This window comes from Rhinatrema bivittatum, chromosome 11 (genome assembly GCF_901001135.1).
Source record: "Rhinatrema bivittatum chromosome 11, aRhiBiv1.1, whole genome shotgun sequence".
NCBI classification, from domain to species: Eukaryota; Metazoa; Chordata; class Amphibia; order Gymnophiona; family Rhinatrematidae; genus Rhinatrema; species Rhinatrema bivittatum.
The window spans coordinates 50,341,523-50,361,426 of NC_042625.1; the positions used below are offsets into that span (position 1 = coordinate 50,341,523).

General features: G+C 46.2%; 1 protein-coding gene across 6 annotated transcripts in view; it reads left to right on the forward strand.

The window, feature by feature from the left end:
* The window catches only part of DGCR2 (DiGeorge syndrome critical region gene 2), an 89,414-nt gene extending 73,276 nt beyond the window's left edge, over nucleotides 1-16,138 (forward strand). For 4 of the 6 annotated variants that reach the window (XM_029572031.1, XM_029572030.1, XM_029572032.1 and 1 more), the window contains 3 exons: nucleotides 7,709-7,861; nucleotides 8,752-8,988; nucleotides 10,438-16,138. In XM_029572031.1, the coding sequence (XP_029427891.1) occupies nucleotides 7,709-7,861; nucleotides 8,752-8,988; nucleotides 10,438-10,691 (644 nt within the window). In that variant the 3' untranslated portion in view covers nucleotides 10,692-16,138. The remainder of the gene's footprint in view (nucleotides 1-7,708; nucleotides 7,862-8,751; nucleotides 8,989-10,437) is intronic. The other 2 variants (XR_003852044.1, XR_003852045.1) reach the window with 2 other exon arrangements.
* The last annotated feature ends 3,766 nt before the right edge of the window (nucleotides 16,139-19,904 follow it).

The window sequence follows — 19,904 nt, forward strand, 5'->3', positions numbered from 1 at the left end:
GGACCCTTGTCCCTCCTGGAGTCTCAATCTGGTACTACGTTCCATGTCGGGACCTCCATTTGAACCGCTGAGGAATGCAACGATCAAGGATATCACTCTCAAGACTGTGTTCCTGGTGGCCATCTGCTCGGCTCGGCGGATTTCGGAGCTCCAGGCTCTGTCGTGTAGAGAGCCCTATCTTCGATTCTCCAATTCGGGAGTGTCTCTTCGTACTGTACCCTCCTTCCTTCCGAAGGTGGTTTCTGCATTCCATGTGAATCAGACGGTGGAACTGCCATCTTTCCCTTCATCTGAGCCGAGGTCTCTACGTCTACTTGATGTCAAGCGCACTCTGCGCATCTACCTGGAGGCTACGAATGATTTTCGGACTTCGGATCATCTCTTCGTCCTTTGGTCCGGGCCCCGGAAGGGTTCTCAGGCCTCGAAGACGACCATCGCCAGATGGCTGAAGGCCGGTATTGCCGCTTCCTACATTGGGGTGGGGCAGTCCCCGCCGTCTGGCATTGTAGCGCATTCCACCCGGTCGCAGGCAGCCTCCTGGGCGGAGACCCGCTCGGTCTCTTCGCAGGAAATCTGTAGAGCGGCCACCTGGAAATCGTTGCACACGTTCTCAAGACACTATCGCCTACACCTCGCCTCGTCCGTCCATGGACATTTTGGCGAACAGGTTCTACGAGCGGGCCTCGCAGGACCCCACCCGGTCTAGGGAAGCTTGGGTACATCCCACGGTCTGGACTGATCCAGGTACGTACAGGGAAAAGAAAATTATTACTTACCTGCTAATTTTCGTTCCTGTAGTACCATGGATCAGTCCAGACGCCCACCGCACTTGGGTCTTCATCCTGCTCGGCTGTCTTTGGTGGCTGATTCGCCTCAGCTGTTATATGGTAGTGGTTTTTCTACTGTTTTTCTCTCACGTGTTCCCTGGTTTCACTGTTTTGTGCTTGTTTTCTTAGGGGTCAACACGCGAGGGGACCTCCCATCCGTTGGTGGGACGGGGCAGTTTCTCTAGTTACATTTTCAGCGGCTTATTGTTGCCGTCTTGTTTAAACTTGATCCAATTCAGGGGTTTCTGGTTCCTCGGGCTTTGATATTCTCGATACTGAACTCCTGCAGAGGGGGTAGTAGTACTTATGGTGACGCCCCCTCGAAGCTTTGGGCTGACTCCATCTGCTGGAATGGGGACATAACCCACGGTCTGGACTGATCCATGGTACTACAGGAACGAAAATTAGCAGGTAAGTAATAATTTTCTTTTGTGCGCCGGGGCTGGAGGGCTTATCGGGGCTGTCTAGAGCGAAGGAGGTAGTCAGGCTGGTTTTGGTAGCTACCTCTCGCTCCTTAGTTCTGTTATCATGGGCTTCGGTACAGGGCAATACTGAGGGACTGCAGGTGGCACTCTAGTATATATGGCAGTGCCCAAGGTTTTGGTTCTCTGACTCCATCTGCTGGCAGAGAGGCAAAACCCAGGAGTCTGAACTGATCTGTGGTACCACAGGAACAAAAATTAGCAGGTAAAAATCAATATTCTTATTTTTCACCTGTGAGGACTGTATATTCTGCTTGTCCTCAAAGAAAGCAAAAGTTGCTTATCTGTAGCAGATGTTCTTTGAGGACAGCAGGATGTAAATCCTTGCAAAACCTTCCTGCCTCCCATGGAGTTAGCAGGAGATAAGCCCTATGGGACGGCAGGCATATGCTAGATGCTTCAGAGTAATCGTAGTCATCTATGCTCCGTCGCATGATGTCCTGGGAAAACTTGCATCCTGCTGTTCTTGGAGAGCATCTCTTACAGGTAAGCAACTTTTGCTGTCGCACATTTACACAGGAATTTATTTATTTATTTATTTATTGTTTTTGTTATACCGAGTTTCATGATAGGCATCACATCAACCCGGTTTACAAATAACAAGGAGTGTAAAGCATAACGTAACGTAAAAAACAATATTTTCAATAAGAACCTTGAACTTTAAATACAGTGAATCAGAAAAAGGGAGAGGGAAAGTTACAAAAAACAAGGAAAATAAACTTGGGATGGAAGGGGAGAAATTGAACAGCACAATATTTACATTTCAGCCTATTGATACATTAGAATAGCAAGTGAAAAAATAAGACTATGAAACGGTACATAGGTAATCAAATGAATAAATATGACAGTTGTGAATGGTAATAGTATGATAAATATTCAGCAGGAATTAGTGAGAGAGGGTTTGAGGTTGGTTGATTCGTGTTTACATTCCATTATTGCATACGAGTTAGTGCTAGTGAGAGGAGGTTTTATTCAAGGCTTGGAAATGCTTTTTTGAAAAGCCAAGTTTTTAGTCTTTTCCTAAATGTTAAAGAGCATGGCTCTTGTCTCAAATCAGGTGGGATCGAGTTCCAGAGAGCTGGACCTGCTGATGAGAAGGCTCTGAGACTCAAGGATTTATGTTGGTAGGTTTTGGCCTTTGGAATTTGGAGTGACTCTTTGTAGTGTTCCCTGATAGGCCTGGCGGAGGTGAATTTTTTAAGTGGTATTTGTAGGTCAAGTTGCGTGTGTTGGTTGATAGTTTTGTATATGATGTTAATGGTTTTGTACATGATTCTATAGTGGATCGGAAGCCAATGGAGGTTTTTGAGAATAGGTGAAATGTGGTCAATTTTCCTGGAATTTGTAAGGACTCTGGCTGCAGAGTTCTGAACCATTTGTAAAGGTTTGGTGTAAGAAGCTGGGAGGCCTAATAGTAATGAGTTGCAATAATCTAGTTTGGAAAAGATTATTGCTTGCAAGATTGTTCTGAAGTCCTGAGTGTGAAACAGCGGTTTTATTCTTTTCAGGATATGTAATTTGTAGAAGCAATCTTTGGTGGTTTGGTTAATGAATGTTTTGAGGTTGAGACGATTGTCTAGGATGGCTCCTAAGTCTCTTACGTGGGTTGTTTGAAGGAGTGTGGGTGGTTTAGGAAGTGTGTTATTGTTTTCCGGTGATATGAGCAGGAATTCTGTTTTCGAAGCATTGAGTACAAGGTTTAGACTGTTGAGGAGAAGTTTAATTTCTAATAGGCAACTGTCCCAGTATTCCATTGTTTTTGAGATTGATTCTTTTATAGGGATTACGATCTGTACGTCGTCTGCAAAAAGGAAATGTTTCAGGCTTAATTTTGTTAGTAGTTGGCAGAGTGGTAGCAGGTAGACATTGAAAAGGGTGGGTGAAAGTGATGATCCTTGCGGCACTCCTCTATTAGAAGGGTGGTATTGGGATTCTTTATTATGAATTTTGACTCTGTATCCTCTGTTTTCTAGAAATGTTTTGAACCAGTTTAGTGTGGCACCTGTTAAACCAATGTTTGCCAGCTGTTTTAGAAGAAGGGCGTGGTTGACGGTGTCAAAGGCCGCCGAGAAGTCAAGGAGGATTAGAAAATATGCTTGGCCTTTATCAATACCAGAGAGTAGGTAGTCCATGAGTGAAATTAGTAGCGTTTCGGTGCTTGCGGCTTTGCGAAAACCATATTGGTTTGGGGACAGAATACTGTGGTCCTCTAGGTAGTTGGATAGTTGGGTGTTTACCAGTTTTTCCATGATTTTAGCTATAAATGGTAGGTTGGAAATAGGGCGGAAGTTGTTGGGATCACATGCATTTAGATTTGGTTTTTTTAGCAGTGGCTTGATTGAGGCAGTTTTTAGGTCATCTGGGTAGATGCCATGTGATAAGGAGCAGTTTATAATATCTGCTAGGGTTTTTGCTATTGTGTCCGGGATAAGAAGAAGCATTTTGGTAGGGATTTGATCAAATGGGTGTGATGACGGTTTCATTCTTTTTAATACATTTTGTATCTCTGTGATTGTGATGGGTTCAAAGGCATTAAGCTGGATGTCTTTATTTTGGGGAAGATATGTGTTATCTGGAGACGTAGTGTTTGGAATCAGCTGATTAAGGAGATCCGATATTTTTTTGTTAAAATGAAGAGCCAATTCGTCTGCTTTAGTCTGGGCTTGTTCGGGTGGTATATCTGGAGTGATAGGTTTAGTGAGGCTGGAAACGAAGGCGAATAGAGCTTTTGAGTCAAAGCTGAGATGATGAACCTTTCGGGCATAGTAGTCTCTTTTGATTTTCAACGTGGTACTTTTGTAAAGATGGAGTGATCGTTTGTAATCAGAGAATGAGGCTGGTGAAGGGGCTTTGCGCCATTTTCTTTCTTTTTGCCGAAGTAATTGTTTGAGTTTTCGTAGTTCATCATTATACCAGGGTTGACGTTTGGATGTATTAGCAGACCTTGTTTTGGTTGTCAGTGGGCAGAGAGTGTTTGCTATAGATTTTGTTATTTTGGACCAGGACTGGAGGGCAGCGTTAGGGGTAGATACTTCAATGAGTGGTAGATCCGAGGTTAGAGCTTTACTTAGATGTTCCGAGTTGCAAGGTTTTCTGTATAGGAAAGAGGGTCTTGAGTTGAGTTTGGAGTCTGATCGAGGTAAGGAAAAACTGGTGGAGATTAGAGAATGATCTGACCATGGGACTTTTTTGCAATTTGGTTGTTTTGTAAGAGAAATACCAGTGTTTGTAAAGAGTAGATCGAGCGTGTGGCCTGCTTTGTGGGTGGGTTTATTGATTTGTTGTCTGAATCCCATCGCTGACAGTGCGGTGAGGAGGGCTTCACAGTTTGTAGAGAGGGGAACTTTGTCAACATGTAAATTGAAGTCACCCAGGATTATAGCAGGGGAGTCAAGATTGAGATGCAGAGTTATGGTTTCGATGATAGGAGAGGAGTCTGACTCTAGTAAGCCTGGCAGGGCGTAGACTAGCAGGATTTGGAGTTGTTCTGATTTGAACAATCCTAGTTCTAGTTTAGTTACTGTACTGATGGGGTGGTGTGAGAACCTTAAGGATTTTTTTGCAGCTAGGAAGATACCCCCTCCTCTTTTTTTTTGTCTTGGGATGGAGAAGAAATCGTAAGTCTGCGTTGGTAATTGGTTAATGAGTGTGATGTCCGTGGATTTGAGCCATGTTTCTGTTATGGCGCAAACGTCTGGGGTTGTGTCCTGCAGTATGTCGTTGAGTATAAGAGTTTTGTTGGTGAGAGATTGGGCGTTGAATAGGATTATGGTGAATAGGGTGAGGCCTAGTAACTGTGTAGTGGGGGAAATCATGATTGGGATGAGTGATTTGTAGGTGCGTGGTCGGTAGTACATTATTGTTCAGGTTGGATTGGTGCTGGATGAGTGCTACCGGAGCTTGGATGTGCTGCTAGAGACTGGATGTGTGCTTCTGTAGCCTGGATGAGTGCTGCTAGAGATTGGATGCGTGCCTCTGGAGACTGGATGCGTGCCGCAAAAGACTGGATGCGTGCCGCAGGAGACTGGATGCGTGCCGCAGGAGACTGGATGCGTGCTGCTGGATGAGTGCCTCTGGAGACTGGATGAGTGCTGCAGGAGACTGGATGAGTGCCTCTGGAGACTGGATGAGTGCTGCAGGAGACTGGATGAGTGCCGCAGGAGACTGGATGCGTGCTGCTGGATGAGTGCCTCTGGAGACTGGATGAGTGCTGCAGGAGACTGGATGAGTGCCGCAGGAGACTGGATGCGTGCTGCTGGATGAGTGCCTCTGGAGACTGGATGAGTGCTGCAGGAGACTGGATGAGTGCTGCAGGAGACTGGATGAGTGCTGCTGGATGAGTGCCTCTGGGGACTGGATGAGTGCCTCTGGGGACTGGATGAGTGCTGCAGGAGACTGGATGAGTGCTGCTGGATGAGTGCCTCTGGGGACTGGATGAGTGCCTCTGGAGACTGGATGAGTGCTGCAGGAGACTGGATGAGTGCTGCTGGATGAGTGCCTCTGGAGACTGGATGAGTGCTGCAGGAGACTGGATGAGTGCTGCTGGATGAGTGCCTCTGGAGACTGGATGAGTGCTGCAGGAGACTGGATGAGTGCTGCTGGATGAGTGCCTCTGGAGACTGGATGAGTGCTGCAGGAGACTGGATGAGTGCTGCTGGATGAGTGCCTCTGGGGACTGGATGAGTGCTGCAGGAGACTGGATGAGTGCTGCTGGATGAGTGCTGCTGGAGACTGGATGAGTGCCGCTGGAGACTGGATGGGTGGATGTGTGATCGCTGGATGGATGGATAAGGGTGGGTAATGGCTCTTGCTCTGGGACGCTCCAAGGAGCGCACTAAGGGGCAAGCCCCTTAGGTTGCGCTCCTTCGGGTGCGCGACGCCTGGTGCGCGCGACGCCCCAGGGAGTGTCTGTAATTTAAACGCCTGAAAACAGTGCTGGGCTGGGGGTGGGAGCAGTATCACTCACCACGTGGTCCTGCTGCTTCTCTTTATTTTGCAGGTTTCTGAGCCCTCTTGTCTCTTTTTTTCTCTTAATTTCCCGGTTCACTGTTCACTGCTGGCTCACAGAAGGGAGGGGTGAGCGGGCTCTTGCCCCGACTGAGCTGTGCCGACCGCACGAGCCCCTGCAGTGGAGGAGGACAGAGACTGAGAAAGGATCCTGGCAGAAAGAGGGACGCCCAGGGAAGCGTCTGTAATTTAAACGCCTGAAAACAGTGCTGGGCTGGGGGTGGGAGCAGTATCACTCACCACGTGGTCCTGCTGCTTCTCTTTATTTTGCAGGTTTAGGATATGGTCAAGGTCATAGTCTAGTTGGATTTAGAAAAGGTTTGGAAATATATTGTAGGATGGGTCCATTAGCAATTATTAGCCAGGTAGACTTGGATCTGCCCTCTTTTTTACTTTTGGATTGGATCTCCCCATTTGGGTCTTTTGCATACTGCCAGGTGTACTTCGAGTGAGAGGGGCAGGTAAATCTTCCCATGAGAAGTCCATGTGAGTTCCAGAGTGGTTTAGAAACAATTATAATGGTGCGGCACATAATAAAAAAAAAAAAAAAAAATCCCTGCCTGGAAATGCACAGAGAAGGACCCCAGGGACACCTCTTTTATCAGTTTCCATTTAATGAGCATGCACTGCTGTGTAGGCCTTTGAAGTGCTCTGCTGCAGTGTTGGCATGTTTGCTCCCCCTGGGTGTACTATCAAGTAATTTATTGGTGCCATATAGTATTCATTTTGCTCCTTTTCATTTGCCGAGACATCTGTTGTGCGGCTCCTGCCAAATCCATCTCTGCATTTTATTTCTTGTAATCTCCTGTGTCTAGTGGAGGGGCCGGACTTTACTGCCTGATGTGCCTTTGCCAGGCCTGCTGAAGGGGTGGTGTCACTGGTCTATGCTGCATGCTATCCTGCAGGATGTGCCAAGCAGTACAAATTGGGTTATTTTCCCTGTGTTTTGGAGGGCTCTGTGCAGGGAATGGAAACCTGAAATTTGATGCCTAAGTAAAAGCATGGGGTCCTTTTGCTGCTGTAGCCTGAGCTGAGAGCACTGAAGATCTGAGTTCCAGTTCATAGCCACGCATGGCTTCTCCTTGTAACTGTTGAGGCTGACTTGATCTTTGTGCTTCGCATATGTGTAGCCCTTACACCTTCTCTTTCGCTCTCCAGAGGTGGCTGCACATTCTGAAAGGTGTGAGGGGGTGGAGAGAGAGGCAGTGTGCGTAAAGATGTTGGGGAGGAGAATGAGCCATGTGCTGAGAGATCTCTCGTCGGCACATGGAAGCCTTTCTGGGAATCGCAGGGTAATGGGTGATCTTTGCCTGGAAGACTCTACAGTGACAAGCGTGGTGGTTCACACCTCTGCCAAGTGACCCTAACAGCATTTCCTCTCACTTTTTGCAGATGGCAGCAGCCTGTTTGACTCCATGGCGAGTGGGATGCGCCTGATTGTGAGCTGCATTTCCTCCTTCCTCATCCTCTCCCTGCTGCTTTTTATGGTCCATCGCCTGCGCCAGCGGCGCCGAGAACGCATCGAATCCCTGATTGGTGCCAACTGTAAGTAGTGTAGAGGTCTTAGAGACTTCACTCTTAGCATCCTGTGATAACAGGTACATAGTGGAGGGGAGAGAAAAAAAAAAAAGGTTCCTGCTGCAACCATCTTAATTATACCATTGAGTGAAAAATTAGTAAAAGCATTGCAGACTGCATTTAGGGCAGGAGAGAAGCCTCAGTGAATCTATCTTAGTATTTCCACTGATGTGTTGTCCTTTCCTCGAGCTTGACGAGATCACGAGGGCTGTGAGAAACTGGAACCCTGATAAGCCAAGTGATGGAAGCGGAAGCAAACCAGAAAGATTTCAGAGTTGTAGGATTTTGTTTGAATCCTGGCAGAGCTGTAATGGAACTGGGGGGAAATCTGGCTAAAATGTGGCATTTAAAACCGTGGTGCCCTAGCCAAGGTTGGGATGCTGTGAGGCAGTGTTCCCAGCCCCTAGGGAGAAGGAGACCGTGGTGTCTGTTTGCAATATTATGAATAGATTATGGAATAGCAGGCTATAGATATCCCAGATGAATAAAGGGTGAGGTTTAGAAGCTTGGACTCTGAAGGCAGCAGTGGGTCTGGTTCCTGGCCACCGACTATTGCTGTGGTGGTTGAGCTGGGTAGGGGAGAGGAGAGTATTAACTGCAGAAATAAAACCCTGGGCAGTTATGTCTAAACTCGTCTCGGGGTCCTGCAGCCCTCAGTAGGAGCTGGGAGGAAACTGGCAGGCCCAAAAGGTCCCTAGGTACCCATAGGCAGGGAGGTTACAGAATGTGAATTCTGCAAGTTTGACCGTCGCTGAGTGAGTTTGAAGTGTCTCGAGCTAATGCTAACAATTTTGTTTTCTTCTCAGAATTGTAGAAATGCTGTACCTGCAATACATGTTTTGTTTTCTCTTTAACAGTGCACCATTTTAATCTGGGCCGGAGGATGCCCGGGTTTGATTATGGTCCGCATGGTTTTGGAACCGGTCTTACTCCTCTCCATCTCTCTGATGATGGAGAGGGAGGGGCATTTCACTTCCATGAGCCCCCACCTCCTTACACTGCATACAAGTATCCAGACATTCAACACCCCAGCGACCCTCCACCTCCGTACGAGGCATCCCTCAGTCCAAACATCATCCTCTGCTCTGCCGCAGGTACTTTTCTAACTTGTCCGAGAGAGGTGAGCTGTCCTGGGAGGGGAGGGCACTGGGAGACCAGAACTCTGTTTCCAGTACTACCCCCAGTGGCACTGAGCAATTCTGAATGAATGAAAGGCGTGACCAGTACCACCTTGGTGTTTGAACTGAGACTGGAAGCAGATGTGCCAGCATCTCCAGGACTGAGCAAATTCCTTCACTAGGTTGTGAAAAGTTGGCTCCTATGCCTGGAAGCTGGGGTCCTGTCATCCCTGCTTGTGTCTTGTACAGGACTATTTATAGCAATATGTTTATTCTATTAAAATATGTAGAAAAGATCTCCAAATTGCAGCTATAAGTGACAGTTAAGGTTTTAAAGCTTTTGCAGCTGCGAGATATATATATTTTGTATTCATGACTTTCAGCTCTGAAAAGAGTGTGTATGCCAGGTTTAGAAACAGAGTATAATTTAAAAGCAGGTCATTGCTTTTTGCTTTTTCCAATAGACTAGGCTGTCATCCATTATTAATGGTTATAATAACTGCCCCTAAGCACACTTTAACTTACAAACTGCAGTCCCAGCAAAATCTGAATTAATACTTTTCCCCCTAGAAAAAAGCCCAAAAAGTCTATCGGAGACTTTGCAGTAATAAATGAGGCAGAATCATAATTTTTAATATTTATTGCACATTGCCATAGGCCCTACGAGTGCCTTTATTTCCTGGTTGAAAAGACATTGAGAAACGCATGCAGGGGACACCTAACAAATCAGAATCCATCCACAATATCAGAAGGCGCAGCTGAGGCAGAGAAAGGAGAGGTGAATAGATGAGCCACTGTTAGTCCCAGGGGCCCATTGAATTCTGTATTCCTGAAAAGGTCCTGCACTGGGCATCAGATTAGATTGGGCTGGGCAGACCAGACCTCGAAGGAAAATGTCGGAGAAATGGTACCAACCATTGAAGTGAAGTCTTCATACCACCCACCTCCAGATCCCTTTTTATGCACATAATGCCACAGGTTGAAAGGCTTGATTGGCAGTCAGTGAACTCGCTATGCTTGAGTTACTTTTATGAGAGGTGCAGCAGCATGTGGAAGGATCAAGGGTAGTTCTAACCTGCTTGGCATGTGCTTGTTGTGGTGAAGGATGTGGATTATTTATTTATTTATTTTATTTTTTAACTTTTATATACCGACATTCTTGCATTAAATGCAAGAATTATTTGTTGGGGAGCTGGTCCTTAGCTTGCTACTAGAGCTCCTGCTGTGGAACCAGCAGGCTGAAAGTTGAAATCCTGAGATGCCTAGTAAGAGGATAGGTGGCGTGCAGTGTGGTTGTGTATTTTATTGCTTTTTCTATTGATTTGCTCACTATGGCCTCTATAGCACAAGGCCAAGAGAGGTCCTTCAGTCATAACAATGTTTTGTTTTGTTTTTTTCCCTCACCATCCTCCTCTTGCTGCTTAGATGATATTAACCCTCGAGCAACTCAAAGCAACACACTATCAACAGGAGGCAGTGGCATATGTCTGCAGATAGTGGAGGAGATCAGAAGTGTGCCCCCCGCAGTGGTCCCCTCCCCAGAGGGCTTTGAAGACTCTGCTGATAGCTGCACCACCCTCCTGGTATCGCCTCCTTCCATCTCCCGGAATGAGAGCCTGCCGGCAGAAACCCTGATGGGCAGCAGCACCAGTAACTGTTCTCTGAACACCTCAGTTTAAAATACAACGGCCACAGCAGGAACTGTTTTACTGCTGTCACATGTAACTTGAGCAAATATTTGCACACATCTGTACAGAGAGGACCACTTCTTGGGGGCTGAGGCAAGCTGTACAGAGGAACGCTGCCAGCCCCAGGAGAGCTGTACAGTGAGGATCATTTCCCAGGGCTTAAGGTGAGCTGCGCAAAGAGGAACACGTAGAACTTTGCCAGCGAAAGTAAGCTGCACCAAGAGACACCTTTTTCTGCAGCTCTGCCACCCTTGGTGAGCTGTACAGAGAGGAACACTTCCCATTTTATGGGTAAGGGATTGTGGGAGAGGGTGTTGCTGTGTGTTCATGAATGATTTTGTGATGTAAATAAGATTGCAAAGATACACTTTTCCATTTGCTGTGGAACAGAATCTGTGGGCAGCATTTTCACTACATCTTCAATAAGGAGAGCAGTGTATATGGTGAATTGTATGAAATAAGTGATTGATCAAACTTTTTTTTTTTTTTTTAATTGTTATGTCTTTGATCAAAGAGCAGAAAAAGTGAACATTTAGGTCCCCTCCACAGTGTGAAGGAAGAAACTGTTGTAGTTTGAGGAGGAACCTGAAGCTCTGAGCGCTGATATGAATGCAGACGGGCTCCAAACTTTACTGCTCCTCCGTGCTTTGGTACTATGTTTATAATACAAAAGTGGAGGAGGAGAGAGACGTGGCAAAAACCATTCTGGGGCTTTCAGGTATCATAGATTAAAGTAAAGTCATGGAATGTTCTTTTAAAAATATCTTCAAGTATTCTCATCCTCCCTCACATTAACCAGGCCTCCTTGTTCCATATTAATGGAAAGTATTCAGGAAGTGCTGCATTCTGGTAACAGATAAGACGACTGGTACCAAAATGTACTGTGACAGAAATGATGCATTCTGACCTGGTGGAAGCTAGCGTGAAGTCAGCAGTTTTGAGCTACAGAAGGGCCTTCCTATAGACTAGAGCATGAACTCATGCTATGTCATGAAAGGAGGAGTCTAATGTTCCAGTGTACAGACTTCTCCCATATGGCTTACAGTGGTCCCTATGCTACTCTTAGCTCTGGCAGGGAGCTGGAATCATTCTGCACTTCTCTTGCGCACGAATAACACCTGCTCTTCCTGTTCATACGCAGATCAGTCCAGACAAGTGGGTTTTTCATCCCTACCAGCAGATGGAGGCAGAAAACAAAATCTCTGAGGCATTGCTATATATCTGAGAGCGCCACCTGCAGTCCCTCAGTATTTCTCTGTCTCCAGCAGATGGTAGAGGTGCAAACCTGCAGTTCTGACTGAGAGTTTAAAAATTTTGGAGTTAAGGAGAAGTGTTTGGCTTTCAGTTGATGGGAGTGGCTCCCCGAGGTGCTAGGTACCTTTGTGGGCCATCCCTCAGGTCGAGCCGGGCAACTGGGGAGATGGATACCCTTGACTGTTGTAGTCTGCTGGTACCGGAGACCTTGATAGCCAGGGAACTGGCTCCCTCTAAGTCTCTGAAGGTGCCTCCTGCTGTCTTTTTCAGGAAAGTACCCTTTCTGTTTTTTTATGGGCAATTAAGTTTTTTGTTTTTTAAATAGAAGTAAGGGCGAGTCAGGTGGGCGCCACATTTTTCTTTTTTCCCCGGTGGAGAAACTGTCTTTGTGTGGCAAGTTGGTTTGTGAGTCGTGTCGACCCACTGAAGGTTTCCTGCATGGCGCTTCTGTTGGTGGGAGCCCGCGGCTCAGCGGCACGGCCACGTGGTGTGACCTACTTCAGAGCGGTGCACTTGGGCTGCATTCTGTTTGGCGACCTCGATTCTCATGGTGGCATCGCCACGAATGGCGGCTTGCAGGGCCTGTGGGCTCAATTTCTGCTCCCTCTGCACGGCTGTGCATCAGGGGAGGAGGGGAGGCTAGGATCAGAAAGGCCTCCCAAACCTCTTGGACCATGGCTGTGGTTAATGCAATGATTCCCCTCCTCCTCTCTCTCTTGTGGTGCAGGGGGCTGAGGAAGGCCAGGAGGGAGGAGCAGATTCGGAGGACAGTCCATTGGAGCAGGGGGCTGAGGGATTTTCTACAGAATTTGTTCGGCTTTTGCCCAAAGCCTTCCTGACTTGGAAGGTTACGGGAACAAAGAGATCCAAGGAGAGACGGCCTGTGCTGCCCAAAAGATCAAAGATGTCATCAGCGAGCGGTTCTGGGGATTTGCTCAAGTGCTTAGGGTTGCGGCATGCTGGTGCGGAGGACGGCCCCAGGGACCTGGATGACTCGGATGAGTTTCTGGAGAATCAGGTGTCTCCGCTGGGGGGCGGACCTGGACGTGGATCTAGATAGGGGTCAAGCTTCTGATCCTAATTTGAACAAGGATGATCCAGATGAGGGTGCCATGCCCTCGGGTGATGACCCTCTGATGGTCCATCTGTTTAAGAAAGAGGAGCTGCACCCTCTCATCCCTCAGGTGTTGGAAGAACTGGGGATTAAGCTGACTCAGGAAAAGTCAGACAGTGAACATGTGAATCTGTTCCTGGATGGGCTGTGTGGTCTACCTAGTTTCCGTTCCCTAAGAAGACTCAGAAGCTGATCAGTCGGGAGTGGGATTTCCCAGATGCAGGCTTTAAGATCAGTAGGATTATGGTGAAGCATTTGGATCGCCCGAAGACTCCTAAGGTGGATGCAGCGGTCTCTGCGGTGACAAGACCATGATTCCGGTGGCGGGTTCCGCCGCTCTTAGGGATGTGCAGGATCGCAAGTTGGAGAGTCAATTGAAGTGCATCTTTGAGGTGTCTGCCTTGGGCCTTCGCGTTGCGGTCTGTGCCAGCTTGATGCAGTGAGCCTGCTTGTGCTGAGTTCAGAAGACACAAGAACAGGCGTCTACTGGCGAGGTTTATGCATCGCGTTTGGAGGCTGGAGTGGCATATGTGGCTGAATCTTTGTATGATTTGGTACGTATGTCCACCAGGAGCATGGGTCTCGGTGGTGGCTGCACGCAGGCTTCTGTGGTTGTGCAATTGGTCAGCGGACATATGGTCCAAGACTCAGCTGTGTAATCTTCCTTTTAAAGGGAAGTTACTATTTGGGGAGGATCTGGATCAGTTGATGAAGTCTCTGGATGAAACCAAGGGGAAAAGCTTGTTGCAGGATGATAAGAGCAATAAAACCTTTCCTCCCAGGTCCCGTGTCTGGGATTCGAGGAGGTTTCGCCTTTTGAGCCTTTAAGATAAGCTTCTTTGAAAGACCTTACGCTGAAGACGATATTTCTGATTGCTGTTTTTCAGCCAAGAGTATTTTGGAGCTTCAGGCTCTGTCTTGTCAATATCCCTTTTTGTAGATTGCTGATGACAGTTCCATCCTTGTTGTCGAAAGTGGTTTCTGCTCTCCATGTAAGTCAGACTGTTGAATTGCCTGCGTTTTCCGGACTGGTCTAGGGATTTTGCACAGGATAGGCACCTTCATCTCCTTGATGTACATTGCACTCTGTTGCGATATTTGAAGGTTACTAATAGCTTTTGGCTATCAGACCATCTCCACTCGGTGGAGTGAAGAAAGGAGAGAAAGCTTCAAAGGCTACGTTGGCTGAAAGAGGCTATTTGCTTGGCCTATATTTGTAAAGGTTGCACAGTTCTGACGGATCTCAAGACTCATTCGACTAGAGTGCAGGCGGCCTCTTGGGCAGAGTGTCAGTTTCTCCCCAAGAGATAAGCAGGGCTGCGGTGTGGTCCTCTCTGCATACTTTCACCAAACATTACTGGTTAGATGTTAGAGCGCAAGAGGATGCGACTTTCAATTAAAGTGTGCTGAGATTGGCTCTTTTGGGTTCCCACCTGGAGTAGGGGTGCTTAAGTACATCCCACTTGTCTGGACTGATCTGATATAAACAGGCAAGGAAAATTTTGGTTCTTGTTAATTTTCATTCCTGTAATATCACAGATCAATCCAGAGACCTGCCCCGTTGCTGCCAAAAGACTCAATTTCCTGGTGAATTTATTCATGGTATATCAGAGATTTTTCACACTGTTCATAAGTTGTGTGGTTTTTTTTTTAATGAGAAGCGGTTTTCAAACTGTTTTTTGGCTGGAGGAACGTTGATCTTCGGTTCAGGGGGTTCCAACCCTGGGTTTTCTGGTTCGCCTTGGGTAAGGGGAATTCTGTCTACTCTGTGGCTTGGGTACCGGTCAATTCTGAGGAGCTGCAGGTGACACTCTGATATGTAGTAATGCCTCAAAGGTTTTATGTTCTCTGTCTCCATCTGCTGGTAGGGATACAAAACCAATTTCCTGGACTGATCTGTGGTATTACAGGACTGAAAATTAGTAGGTAAGAATCAATTTTCCCTTTTCCTCCTTGTTTTCCCACTTGTTGCAATAATGAAAGGCTGCTGGGAAATGTTCTTTGGCCCATGCTCCAGCAGAGTTGATTTTCTTTAGCTGCAGAGGGGACAGTGACCATGTACTTCCTGTGTCCCCCTTTCTAATCACATGGAGAATGGGACAGGATCCATGAGTCATATAATAGGAAAGGACAGGGAGCCATGGTTTCAGCTTGTACAGAGCTTGTTCCATGTTGAGGAAAGAATTACAGACAGATATGTACCCAAAATACTGACCCCTATGGTTCTGAAATGCATTGCTTATGCCACTGCAATTCTACAGCTCAGAAATGCATCTCTTGGAGGACTGCAGATAGTGTATCAATTCCTGGAAACTCTCTTTCTGTTCATATTCCCCCAAATCAAAAGTGTGGCAGATTTGTACTTTTGAAGATGGCACCATGAAAGGCCAGCAGTTCTAAAGCATTTGCCCTGCCTTACGTCTCTGAGCAAGGATGCATTCTGGATCTAGTTCCGGGTCCTTCACATCCCCACTAACGAAGAGGGAAACTTGGCAAGAACCAGTCCATTCCTCTTTCTGGGTCACAGCCCCTTCCGAGTGCCAGTGAATTTTTCTTTGTCAAGAACTGCAGAGACTTGCTGTTGTCCTCCAGCCAGCTGCTAGCCAGGCTTGACCCTCCTTAGCTTCCATGATCGGATATGTTCAGGCTGGCCCAAAACTTTTTTTTGGGGGGGGGGAAGAACTGGTTTGTAATGAAATGAAAGCAAAGACCCCCATGAGCCTTCAGTCTTACTGGGACTGTGATGGCTTTTAGTTTTGTTTGCTTTTCTGCATGCCTGGGAGATGGTACATGAGAGAGAAGTCTATTATCTGTCAGGGCTGTGCTGGTTGCACACAGTCCGTGTCCTTTCCGTGCTGTTGACCTTGTGACTGACTTGCTCTGTGACGGTGTGTAAATGATTTTGATATACCATGTAAACATGAAATTTGATACTGTAACATTCAGTCCCTGTGACTTTTTATGGTTTAATTTCATTAATTAATTTTGGAGGGGGGAGCACCTCATCTTTTCTCAAGATGCTGCGAGACTCATTTCCTCTAAATGCCAAATAAAATGAGTTCTGTGATGAGTTTTTGCTGGGTGTCTTACATTAGGGGCTTTTGGAGGATGAGAGAAAAGTCTAATTGTCCATAAATCCTTGCAAGGTTTTGGAGAGAGTGGTTTATATATGTATATATATATATATTTTTTTTTTAGAGGAAATAAAGGTTGCCATATTTTAGGGCACATTGGGTCTGGAGCCAGTTTACTCTGACACATCTGTTTACCCTAGCATGAGGCACCCTGCTTTGAGAGCAACATCCCTGGAATTCTGTAGGCCAGACTGCATAATTTGGTCTTTGCCATGCAATTGCTTTGTCTCCTACTGCTTTGAACCAGGAGGTGCACTCCGTGCCATACAATGCAAAGTTCAGGGCATCAAAGAGGAAGGGTGTTGCTTAATGAGGGATTTGGTGGGGAAAAGGAGGATCTGCTGGAATGTTAGTGTATGTGGGAGAGGGGTTGGGTGGGGCACAGAGCAGTGAAATGGTTCATGCTGGTTTAGACTTATCTAAATTTCCAAAATGCCTCCACTTGCTATGTTCTGCCTGGTTTGAATTTATTTTTTCAAAACGGTTCTATGTTTATTTTAACATTAATTCAGATCTGCCTTTTTCAAGGTGGAGAAGGAGCTGCAAAACAGCTTGTGATCTGATCTGCTTCTCTACCAAATCTGTAACTGTTGGCTTCAGTCCTAATACATATGTCAAGTGCACGTCTAACTCCAAATCCTTCTTCTTGTCTCCTGATGCCCTGACTCAAGATGTCTCCCACTGAACTTGTTGCAGTTTTGGAAGTTGGGTCTTAAAGGCACTAGTTTAATTTATCACGTATTAAATCTATGTTCAGGGTGGCTCAAATGAGTCTAAATGATTCTCTGGTCCATCCCCTCTTTCCTCTTCCATGTTCACTCGGTGAAGGGTGTGGGACTGAATTTATTGTGCCTGAATCTGAATAGCTTATACTGTGCTGCTGGTAAGTAGCAGCTACTAATAACTCTGCCATTGCTGTCTCCTGTGGAATGAAAAATTTATAGCAGGAAACTGAGAACTGAAGACTCTTGGGAGTTAGTATGCATCTGCCACCTTTTCTCTCTGATGCTGACCAGAAAGGTGTGTAATGGTTGAGGATCTTTCAGCACCATGGACAGCTCCTGCAATTGCTCTAATTGTCTCCAGAGGGCAGTAGAAGGCAATATGAGCCAGATCCTCAGCATAGCTATATATCTTATGTCATCTTACATTACTGAAATGTAGCGTGGCTACCTGTTTGTCCACTTGAATGCACAGAAATAAAGGTTAACAAAAACAACAAAATGTATAAGGTGATCCCTTTTTATTGAGCTAACAAAACATTTCTTGATGAGCTCTCAAGTCAGAATAGAATGAGCAAAACCTAATTGCCAGAATTATTCAAGCTATTCCAATGATAAGGGGAGAGGTTGCAGCGTGAAGATATTTGATGGGTGATTAGAAGGTGGCAGCACTATAATTTTATGGTTCATAATATGTTAAGAAACCTAGTTGTTTGAGTCCTGTGATATGTGCTGGCATAGTTTGCAGCATGGTGCATTACAAGGGTAGGTGCCATTTTCTTTCTGAGTTTGTTACAGCCTTGCTTATTGCTAATTTTTTCTTCAAAAGAAGAAAATGGGCCCACATCCCTGAAAGTATAGCGCTCTGAGAGCTGTGCCAACACTCATCACAGGACCTCAGAATCACCGCACATGGGGAAGATACTCAGCAGAAGGGGATGTGACATGTGCTTCTCTAATGCAGCATATATGAATCTGTGCAGAAAACGTGAAGACGCATGCCACATTAATGAGAGAGGCCAGAGACAATTCATATAGACCCAAGATCAACACCACAGGGAAAATCAGGCCAGCACCTCCGTGGGGGAGCACTTTTCAGAAGCAGACCACTGCATCAGTAACCTGATCAGACTATCAAAGGAAAAACTACAACAATGCAGGATGTTTGAAGGTAAATGAGCAGACACTTTGGAGCTGTCAAGAAAGGAGTTGCGAGAAAACTTAGGTTTCTATTCACATGAGCCATAAAATTATACTGCCTGTTAACACCCGATCACCCATCAAACACCTCCCTATCACTGGAAGGCCTTTAATGATTCACTTATATTTTCTGGTAATGTCATTTATTTATTTATTTGTTTATTTATTTATTTATTGATTGATTGATTGGTGGTTTTTTATAATACCGCTCATCGTTTGGAACATCTGATCGGTTTACATGTTTTGCTTGTTCTCTTCTGAGCTGATGAAGAGAGGTTTAGCTCCAGAAAGCTGGGTAAGAAATGTATTGAGAAATGTTCCTTTTTTTTTTGTTAATCTTTTTTTCTGAGAATACCAGATGAATGTTTGATACACAATTGCTCTCTTTATCTGTAACTTCCTGCAGCTGCTGTTTGGCTTCATGAAATACCAATGGAAGTAGGCTGACCAGTAGTTTAAAAAAAAAAACAAAACCACATCTGCATGACTCGTGGGAGGACACTTGAATGGGGGCATCCACTTTTTGTCCTTTCTAGGAGGTCCATCTGCTGTGGCTGTTCTTGGCTGACCTGAGAACCAGATCTGCTTCATTCTGGACCACTGGGTGAGGTTCCTGCTGTCTGCAGGAGGGACTGCTCTTCAGTTGAGTCAGCACTGTATGGAAATAAGAAAAGTTCAAGAGACAGTTATCCATATTAATAATATGGATAAACATGTTAATAGTGCATCTGCAAATGTTTGTTTACCTTGGTTTAAGTAAAGGAATTGATATTCTGCAGAAGGGACAGAGATGGCTTGGAAGGTTCCTCCTGTCCATCATCACCCTTGACCTGTTATTCGGTTGGGTCAGTACCCCCCCCCCCCCCTTCCCTTAGTGTGGTATTTTTTTCCTGGGATTCATAAGGTTACTGGACACCTGCAATGTGGTCATTTAAAAACAAAGTATTTCTTTAAGATTTGTGCATTTTTCATTTGATCTAAGAATAGACGTACTCTTAGGTAAGGACTTTTGTGACCACAGTAATAGTAAATTCCTAGCGTGTAGCCAGATGGACTCAGGACCATTGAGTTGTTTTCCCCTGCCAGCAGATGGAGATGGAGTCAGGTTTCAAAGCTGATGTCACCCTAGATACACCCCTGCAGTGACCTCAACCCTTCAAAATGTCTCCATCTCCAGCAGATGTGGACATGCTTTCCCTATGGGGATCGCTGTACCTTTTGGAAGAAGAAATTCTACTTTTAAATTGGAGAAAAGATTGAGCCTCGCTGTCCTGCAGTGATGCCTAAAGGTCCCTCCCCCTGTTGAGAATACCTGAGGTGATTTCTGAGATCCCTCAGAGGTGGCCTTGGACCAGTAGCCGGTTCCCGGCGTGGACTTTGCTGCTCAAGCAGCTGAAAGGCAGCGGGTACAGGAAGCCGAGCATGGCGGCGACGGCCAAAGCCCTCTCCCCTGCAGCCAGAGACCGTCTCTGTACTCAGCTGGTAAACGTTGACCCTAGGTAAGTTTAAAAAAAGAAAAAGGAAGATTTACCTTCAGAGAAGAGGGGTTTCGGTAAAACTTCCTCTGATCTTCTTGCGCGGTGTGCTGTACCGACATTCCCAATCCGTTTGAGGCATAGGGAAGTGGGCATATGAATATGACCAGGTTGAGCGCCCCCCCCCCCCCCCCCCCCCAGTGGGCTAGGGCCCACTTTAAGCTTAGCACACCGCATGGTAGGCTGCAGTGGTGCCATCTTGCACACATCTTTCTGCATCTTGTATTGCCCGCTATAGGATGTTG